Below are 9,603 nucleotides of genomic sequence, written 5' to 3'. Positions count from 1 at the left end.
GCAGGGGACGGATCCCCCCGTCCGCAGCGGGGCCGGGCGGGCAGAGCTGGGGGGCCGAGGCCCTATAGGGGCGGCGCAGGGGAGACCTCGGACTCTGCCCCCGGGAGCGGGCCCAGCCCCCGCATTAAGGGGATGCTGCGCCCTTGAAGGCGCCGCGGCCAGGAGCAGCCCCCTCGCCAGGCGCCGCCAGCCCCGGGCAAGAATGCGCATGCGCAGCAGCAGCACCAACCCGACCCTGCGCTCTACCTCTCGACCTATGACCTTGCCCCCCGCCGCTTATCTCTCTCGGCCCCGCCTCTCGACCTATGGCCCTGCCCGTCCCTCCTATCACTGTCGGCCTCCTGGCCCCTCTCAGTGGTGACGCCATCTCCGTGCGCCGGTCGCGTTGCGGGCGCCCCTGGCGGTGGCCGCCCGGGCTGAGGAGGGGAGGGTGTCCGTGGCCCGTGGGGGACAATGGCGGCCGCCTCGCTGTGGAAGGGGCTGGTGGGGATCGGACTCTTCGCCTTGGCCCACGCGGCCTTCTCCGCTGCGCAGCGTGAGTGAGCGGGGCCCCGCGCGGACACCCGGTCCCCGGGCCGGGAACGCCGCGGGCAAGGATCCGGGGTGGGTGAGAGGGGCAGCTGCCCGGGGCGGGGGTCCCATCCCCATAGCCACCCTCGGTCCCGGTGCCCTCCTCCCCCACGCTCACTGCGCGGGCAGCAGGGGATGTGGGGGCGGCTTGTGGGGAGAGCCGGGGATGTGAAGGGATCGGGGGGCGAGCAGGGGGCGGCTTGTGGGGAGAGCCGGGGATGTGAAGGGATCGGGGGGCGAGCAGGGGGCGGCTTGTGGGGAGAGCCGGGGATGTGAAGGGATCGGGGGGCGGCTTGGAGGGGACCAAGGGATGTGAGGGGGGCTTGGAGGGAGGATGAAATCTGAGTGCATCGAGCTGAGGGGGTGAGATCTGGCATGCAGGAGCTGGACCAGGGTGATAGTGGGCGTCAGGATGACATGCGGGGATGGGGTGGAGTTAATCAAGACGGGAGAGAGGTTCAGGAGGGCAATAGAGGGCCACGTTGTTATTGAGGAGTCACTGGACCTCAAGCCATTTGCATTTCCAGCAGTGGGGGCTGGGGCAAGGGAAGGAGAAAGGGGGGGGGGGGGAATACAGCACCAAGCTATGATTACAGCTCAGAGTCCATTTTTAATATATTCTGTGTAGGAAAAGAATTTATAGAAGGTAGCTAATCTCTTTTTAGTGCATTTTACGTTTGTTTAATAGATATCATTAATAGGTTTAAAGCAAAACAGTATCATTTCTCCAAAAATGCTTGCTTATGCAGTCAGAGATCCAATTATTTTTTCTGATCACTAATCCAGGACCCTTGCTGGGAAAAACTGTTCCCTGAAAACATTTATTCTGATCCATCAAAATGGGTTTAGCTGTGGTAGATGACAAACCTGAATATTACATACTTCTGATTATCTTTGTAATTCCAAGTTTTCAATTTCTTTAAAATACTGTTTTTCAATGCTAGTGGGTTTTTGAGACACCAGATGCTAAATCATCTCAGAATTGAGGTGGGGAGATTGGCGAACATGCCAACAACTAGTATTATATGATTTAAAGGTTGAGTATCTTTCCACATGCCCGTGCTAGAAGCAAACACTCTTTAACCTTGATGGTTTGTGAGGTATTAAAGCTTGAAGCTACCATTTGTCAGTGCTGCATTAGTTCCTTGGCATAGCAATGCATTTGGAGTACTAGTCAGCGTCTGACCACAGCAACTGCTACAGTGCAGTTTCCAATCCGTGGCAAGAGAACCATTTTGCCAAGAGTATTTGAAGATGCTAGAGAAGATGGCCACATTATTTCAACTCTTAGCGCACAGTGGATCAAATTCAGCTCTCGTGTAAGTGGGTGCATCTCCCAGTGACTAAGATGGAGTAAACCATTTAGGATGATGCTTATAATTCAGAAAAAGGTGTATCCTTTAGAACCCAGAGTTATCTGAATGTTATGACAGATTAAGTTAATGCAAAATGTGCTTTTAAAATTCCACACTACACATACCTCTGAATAGAATGAAAAATAATTAACAGTAATGAGCTAAATTTCTACCTGTTATGACTTAGTGGATGTCAGTAGAATTAGGCTAGTAAGTATAACATTTACAAATAATTCCTCAACGATCCTTCTTTACACACAGTTCTAGTACCTCCATGGGTTATAGCCAACCCATCTGGAAAGTGTACCCATTTTTGAAGAATTCTGTAAGAGATTTGTGCTTCATGTGCAATAGTATTCCATGTAGATATTATATACAATGCCCTAAGGGTATACAAGAAGGAATCATTTATTAAATGTAGTAGTCTGATGCTGAAGTAGTAAAGCAATTGAAGATTGTCTTGTGCAGAAACATGCTCTTCAGTTTACTAGTAATGATGACCAATTTAGATAAGTTCAATAGGGAACAGTGGCTATATATATTGCAATAAAATAGAACATCTAATTCCTTCTGCTGAAGTAGCTTTGTGAGAGTGCTGGCTGCACTACAGTTTGAGTAGCAATATCTGGCATTCATAGAGAATTCTTCCTGCATATGCGTGCCCCATCATCAGCCCTCTTCCACCCTTTTCGCTCTCATGCAGAAAGATTAAATTATTGCTGAAATTATTTATCAAGGCAGGTTTGGAAGATCAGATATGCTGTCTGAGGAAGCAAATGTGGAAACAAGATTAAAAATGGCAGAGTTATTGGGAGTTAATAGTCCATGGCATAATACATAGAAACCCAAACACTCCTGGAATTTATATTGATTTGCCTTATTACAAAAAAAATTAACTTACCAGTATGTCTTTACTTTATAGATCGTTCCTATATGAGATTAACAGAAAAGGAAGATGAAACATTACCGATAGATGTAAGTTATACATTTTCATTGTGTTTGGAAGATTTAAGACTAATAATATAGTTTGGTCTCTTGCTTTTGTTCCTGTTCATTTTTTTTTTTATTTGGATAATTTAATTTTAATCATTAAATCTTTCACATTCTCATTCTGCCTGAGAATGTTTCACCTACCAGTCCTAATGTCCAGTAATGCGTTACAGCTCTTACAAAGAGTGTTTGCAAGTCAGAATAAGCCCTGACTTCCTTCTACTTCTTTAGAACTGTTGGTGAAACGTCTCCTCCAGGAATTCCATGGCTTCTGTCGTTAGAACTTGGAAAATCCTTGCATAAGTCTCTTATACTCTGCAGCATAAACATCTGCCCCCCTCTGGCTTTTGTTGGCTGACATTTGTTTATTCAATACTATTGTGTGCTGCTGTTATCCCAGCACAACCTGTTTCATTTACTTCAATTTTCTTATTTCTGATTTTAATTGTATCTTACTTTCCTGATTTGACCAATAAGAAAATGACATGCAGAAGTGGACTTCAGAGGTCGTGCCCAGTTGTCATCCTTGTTGACAGTGTTATGGAGGTTACATAATTTGTCTGAGTACTAGATTCTTCCTGTTAAAGCAGTAATTTGAGTGCACAGAACAGTGATTCTGACTGCTGAGGAATACAGAATCTGCCTGAAGAACTCTGCTAGGCAGCTTGATCTAGTTCAGAGGGTACAGGGTGGGTGCCAGGAAATCCCCCATCTGTTCCTGCTTCCGCTATTGACTTGCAGTGCTACCTTGGGCACCTACTTAATCCTTGTGCCTCGATTTCCTCCCCCCACTAAAATGGGGATAAAATTATTTGCCCAGTTTCCTAGATCTCTGGTTGAAAAACGTGTAAGTGCTTATTGTGTAAGACAACTGTGAGCAAAACAGAATAAAAGATGAGAATTTTGTACAAGCGTTCTCTTATATTGTTTAGCAACCTCTGTGTGGTGTATTGTATCTCTCTCTGTTGCAGATAGTTCTTCAGACACTGTTGGCCTTTGCAGTTACGTGTTATGGAATAGTACATATTGCAGGAGAATTTAAAGACATGGATGCCACTTCAGAACTAAAAAATAAGTATGTTGGGGTTCTTTCTGTTCGTTAACACACTTTTTCCTGTTGCTCTATAAATAAACTCAGCATGTCCTTTGACATAGCAGCCCCAGAAATGTTCTCCTTTTTAGCTCATGCCTTCTTGCCAACCTGCTGTAAATGTGATGCTGGGAAGGACAGGCAGAGCCAGGAAGCCACCACACAATGTCTGGCTGTGGGATGTAGTGTTCTAGATAGGATGAGGCTACAGCAGTGACTGGGACACTTTCTGCCCTTCCTTGGCTCCTTCCCTGGGCCTCCTAAAAACCCACCTCAGAGTTGGAGTAGTGGAGTGAGCAGATGAGGAACAGGGAGATATGAGGTTACAGAACTACTCCTGTCCAGTGGTCTCAGCAGGGGACTGGGAGGCAGAAGCTCTTATCTCCAACCATCTCTGCCTGAGTTTTCACATCAGTAAATAGGGATAACATGTACCCCCTCCTAAAGGTGTCGATGATGAATTAGTTAAATGCTATAGAAATGCTGAATTGAATTGTATAAATCTGTGAAGGATTTTGAATTGAATTTTGAGGTGGATAGGAAGTCAGATGGGCAGAAAAGCTGCTCCTATAGAGAGTAGTCTGAATAATATGGGACTTAAGTAAATCCATGAAAGAGGCAGTATAAGGGGGCCTGAACGTGAAGTGCTAAGAAGTGTGTGAGAATTAAGGGCGCTCAGCATTATTAGCACTGAGGCACAAATATGGATTTTGGCTGAGGCAAGGTCAAAGGGAGGAGGAATTTGGGTGATATTTTGTGGGTAGTTATTAACACTTGTACATAAGGAAACTATAGAAGAGAGAGTAAAGTTTATTAATGATGTGGGTGTTTTCTGTATGCATATCTATAGCTCTGTAACACTACCATCTTGTCTTTAAAATTCTTAACATTTGTGTTATGGCATAGGGAATTTGCGTAAGATCTAGAAGCTTGGCACCTCTGCCATTTGGTAACAGCACTTACTTATTTTTCTGTCTGTTTGTAAAAATCTGGTGTTTCCAAGAGTGACTTTCATCAAATGATCATTCTAAAGCCACATTAATTTCATTTTTCATGTTTATTTTAAGGACATTTGACACATTAAGGAACCATCCATCTTTTTACGTATTTAATCATCGTGGTAGAGTATTGTTCCAGTCTCCAGATATAGTGAATTCTTCTTCAAACCAAGATGCTTTGTCATCCAGCGCATCACTGAAGTTACGAAAACTTGAACCTCTGCGCCGTTAAGATTTTTACAGATTATAATAGAACAGGACACTGAGATGTAATATTGGAGTTGGGGGTGTAAACACTTTTTTTAATTTCTGGAGCAGTATTTATATTGATCTTCCAGACTTTATAAAATATATATATATAACTAAGGACCTTCTTTGTACACTGTTAATGAAAATGACTGAATTGACTTGGCAATGGAGTGTAAATTATTGCTACAATTATGCTGTGAAACATCTTTGAACTTTCATATATTAAACAATGTTGCGGTTGATTTTTTCATTTAAAACTATTCCTATCCTTAAGAAAAGGCAAATAAGTTTTTATTGCAATGAATATTGTTTAAAAAGAGGGAATGCTTTAGTGCTATTTATTTTCTTGGTTTGCTTGCATTACCCTTTATGGAACTCCTTCAGAAACCATGGGTGCACTGCAGCATGAAAAGATAGAGGAGAGGAAGCTATCCGTCTCCTGTTCCTAGAATGTCTAAAATGCCCCTTTTGGTGTATGTTTGTGAAACTCAAAAGAATGCTTTCATTCTTACAATGCTAGAAAAAAGTGGTTATGTCTGACAGGTTTTTTAACTCTTCGTTATCAAATTATTGGTTTCTAGTTATCCTCCTGTTTAAAAGTAGATTTTCTCCTTCTCCTCCCAAAATTATCTGGGACTCTACATCTGGTATATGTATGGAAGAGACGGCTTGCTTCTTTTTGGATAATCTAATATGTTCAGTTTGTTTATTCACTGTATGTGTATTGCTCTTTGCTTATGTATACAGGAACATTCATGAAATGGCTGAGTAGTGTTTCAGTAAGATAAACGGCACCAGAAACTAGTTTCTTTCATGCATTCTGAGAAGCAGTTTTCATAAGTATTAAGACAAATATCCATTTTAACGCATTGTATGTGTTTTCTAATAATAAGGTGCTATAGGGATTAGCACAGGAAAGGGGGCTAAGTGTGCATGGTATAACTATCCCTGTCACTAGCCCCGAAGCATCAAATTAAGCTAACGAAACTGTTACCTCTGAGCCATTAGCTGACTTAAGAGAACTGTTTTGAAGGCATGCGTTCTTAAAACATGACATAGCCTTTAACCGGTACTGTTTTCTAATTTTTTTTTTTAAAAGCTTGTTTTTACTGTTAAACTTTGTCCAGCTCTGGCATTTCCAGTTGGTAACTGAAAGCTTCTCTTCTGCTTCCATGACATAGCTAAGACCCTTTGCATTGCGTGAGATGCTTTACGGGTCCACCTAGAGTTCTGTATATTCCCCCTTGAAGATCTCTCACCTCAGCATACAAGTCGCCCTTTTTACCCTACAATGTTTTTATTTTTAACAATCTATTTTATTCAACCCAGCAATCAGAGTTCAAAGGCACAAAGTGTAGGAAAACACCATGGAAAACTGAGCACCTTCTGCTGGCCCATCCTATTGCCCGGGACCCCAGGGGTGAGAGCAGCAGTATGGATGGCTGCTCTGAGTAGTTATGATTTTCAAGTTGGGTTGGTTAAATATTCAGAAGAGTATTCTGGTCATTTAAACGTTGATCTCCAATCCACTGAGCTATTTCCTAAAGTGTATTGGCTCTCCTTCCCTGGGAGTCACAAATAAACTTGATTAACTGATAGCTGCTACCACTAAAGGCCTCATGTTGCCCCGTTTAACTTAAAACTTCCATTGTCAAGTACAGCGCTGGTGTACGAGGAGAGGATTGCTTTTTGCCTTGGCAGGGTAGGTGGAGGAAATGGATGCAGACTGATGCCTAAGCCAGCGTGACTCTTGCTAGCTCCGGAGGAGCAAAAGTGGGATGAGAGATGGAATGAGGTTCTCATGCCATTGGATTAATGCCAGAAGAGGTGAAGAACGACAGCAAGAGCCCTGTAACCAGCCTAGCAGACTGATATTTCAATTGTGTTTGGCAGTGTACCATTTGCATAATGTCTTGTAGAGCAGGGCTGCTCACCTATTAATATCTAGGGAGGCCATGTTCATGCTACTGGAAGGCCCACTCAGTGCAAAATGCACTACAGCGTGAAGGCTGGAGTCCTGCTCGGAGCAAATGTTTGTTTCTCAAGCTCTCAATGTTGCATAGTTTGAGAGCTGCGAAGCACCTTGGCGGCTACATCAGGCCTGTTAACCTCATGACGAGTAGCCTTACTCTTTAGCAACAATGGTTATATCGCAAAGCTGTACAAATTATTTTTTTCTTATCTTGCAATGTCCAATAAAGAACGGATATCCTTACAGAGCTTTTGGTGGTGATTTTTCTCCCAATTGTCCTGCACCTTGTCAGACCAAGGTCAGTGAGGGTGATCAAGAAATTGTCCCGCTAGTAGTTCTAAAGAAATTAATAACCTTACTTTGGCTGTAGCATCTTTGCAGTGAAGTTCTTGCATGCCACTTGTCCATTACTGTGTCAGATACATAAAAAGGGAATCAGACCAACACAATGTCCTGGTGGCTAAACAAGCTTTTAGGATCACTAAATCCTTGGCCTGCATTATCTGGCTGCCTTCAACATTCCTAGTCTATATCTCAACAGCCTGAGTCATATATATTTACTCTGAGTAAAGTCTCTTCACATGTGAGTTAATACTATATTTAACTGATGAGCAACCTCATTGGAAGGCATGTACACCCAAGATCTTGTCTCCTTGGTGTCTGAGTTGTTGAGGAAAGTCCCACCCCTGCTTCCTAAGGCCAGAGATAAACACTGGTCATAACTGCGTAGCCACATCTAATTCATCACATTCAATAGTATTTGGAGGCTGTAAAATTAGTAAAGAAAAATATTTCAATTTGCTTAACTACAGCTTTAACCATGGTTGCAATAGAGAGATCACTCTTCATCTTTGTTTACTATACTCCCTTCACTCTATTAAGTCCCCTGTCTACATTCAGCACCGTAGGTACAAACACACTCCTTAGTACAGTATTCGTAAGAGGGGGCACCGCAGTATTGCAGATTTGCTCTGGAAACCAGCTATGTTGCATTTATCCCTGGGGCATTCATACGTAAGTTGCTATAGACCATTTTCTGTTCTCAGAAATTGGCAAGGAAGCAAAAATATGTTGCACCATCAAAAGCTTTGAGTGAGCCAAATGGAAATCGTTCCCCAGCTCATCCAAATACTTCCAGTGCCTTTACTCTTTGTATCTACTTGGCTAGGGTACATGGCATATTTCTGCTCAAGCAGCATGCTTTATTAAATACTGCAAAAGATTAATCCCTTAAAGACGGGCCACTAACGAGCATTTCTATTCTTTTGGTTGCAATTTGAATCCAGATTAGCACCTGTGTTGCTGCATTCTCTTTCCCTCTCCTCACTATTTAATGTAAGTCCACATTTATCTTGGATAAAAAAAAAAGTGCTGCTGTCAATCAACTGTTCCTTCAAATAACAATGGGACATGGGCAATAGTTTCTGTGAGAAAACATTCCCAGTTCATACCCCCACTCCTCTGGTACAGGTTGTTATGGTGTATTGGTTCTTCTATGGACCACAGCTGGTAGAAGTGTCTTTTCTCAAAGATCGGTCAAATAGGCCTGAACACTTACATGTCTCTAAAATAGCCACTCATTACACTCTTCTTTTGGTTGCAGCTCCCGTAGTCATAACTGAGACTGATTACTGTCTCTGGAGAAGTTTGTAGTGTAACAGAGCTGGAAACGTCTCTTTAGTGCAGGAAAACAAAAGACAATCCGATTAATTGGTGTGGCTTTATTTTTAGTACTTGGTATGTGCTTCCCCCCTCCAGCTGTAATCCATTTTCCCAGAGCAGTGTTTAGATCTCTGGGAGATGGGTGTTAGACTCTTACTTATTCAGTGTCAAATCTTTGGTGACTATTTACTTGTAAGCAGGTGACACAAATGACTTCTCAAGCTGAAGTGCTCCTGCACTGTTTAATTTTTACCTCCTTGTGCCTGGTGGAAGGGCTATTCAAATTCAACCCATTCCAGCATTCACTTCACTGCCTCTTCTCCAGATCAATCAGGGAAGAACCCTACAACCCATGCCTCTGAACTAGTACTTTAGCCATGGACCTCAACATTCTCCCGGGGTTTAGTCTCAGGGCTTCCACCCTGCAGAGAATTTGTTTGCCCTTTTTGGTGGTTGGAATCCATTCAGGGGCAGTTCAGCCTCAGAAAACAGCAGCTAAGAATGCCTGAGCCCTGCCAACCTAGTGCAGCTTCACCATTGCTGGAATACAGGCACCTTAGGAGGCAGCATCAAAGGGGCAGGGAGAGCTGCCGCTTGGGTTACAGCTGCCTTGTCATCACTAGTCAGTGCCTCTAGTGATCCCAAAGGACCGTAGGGAAAGGGGGTGAGATATTTTGAATGTTAAAACAAGCAGAAAACCTGTACCTGCTCCCTGCA

The 9,603-nt window shown here is 43.4% G+C and overlaps 1 protein-coding gene across 1 annotated transcript; it reads left to right on the top strand.

The window, feature by feature from the left end:
- Positions 1–385: 385 nt before the first annotated feature.
- MMGT1 (membrane magnesium transporter 1) lies at positions 386–7,467 on the top strand. Its single transcript, XM_026653020.1, has 4 exons — positions 386–535; positions 2,848–2,900; positions 3,887–3,990; positions 5,073–7,467. Exons 1-4 carry the CDS (start codon positions 454–456, stop codon positions 5,233–5,235), a joined length of 402 nt encoding a protein of 133 aa, XP_026508805.1. The 5' UTR covers positions 386–453; the 3' UTR covers positions 5,236–7,467.
- Positions 7,468–9,603: the final 2,136 nt, after the last annotated feature.

The sequence above is a fragment of the Terrapene carolina genome, unplaced genomic scaffold, assembly GCF_002925995.2.
Source record: "Terrapene carolina triunguis isolate 2854851 unplaced genomic scaffold, T_m_triunguis-2.0 Scaffold131, whole genome shotgun sequence".
In the NCBI taxonomy this organism is placed as follows: Eukaryota; Metazoa; Chordata; order Testudines; family Emydidae; genus Terrapene; species Terrapene triunguis.
This window is presented reverse-complemented; position numbering and strand designations above follow the sequence as displayed.

Bases quoted from the DNA above. Each gene is read 5' to 3' on its own strand.
- MMGT1 (XM_026653020.1), top strand. From the start codon at position 454: ATGGCGGCCGCCTCGCTGTGGAAGGGGCTGGTGGGGATCGGACTCTTC. The intron at 2,901-3,886 runs GTAAGTTATACA...TCTCTGTTGCAG, and splicing joins ATGAAACATTACCGATAGAT to ATAGTTCTTCAGACACTGTT. The intron at 3,991-5,072 runs GTATGTTGGGGT...GTTTATTTTAAG, and splicing joins ACTTCAGAACTAAAAAATAA to GACATTTGACACATTAAGGA.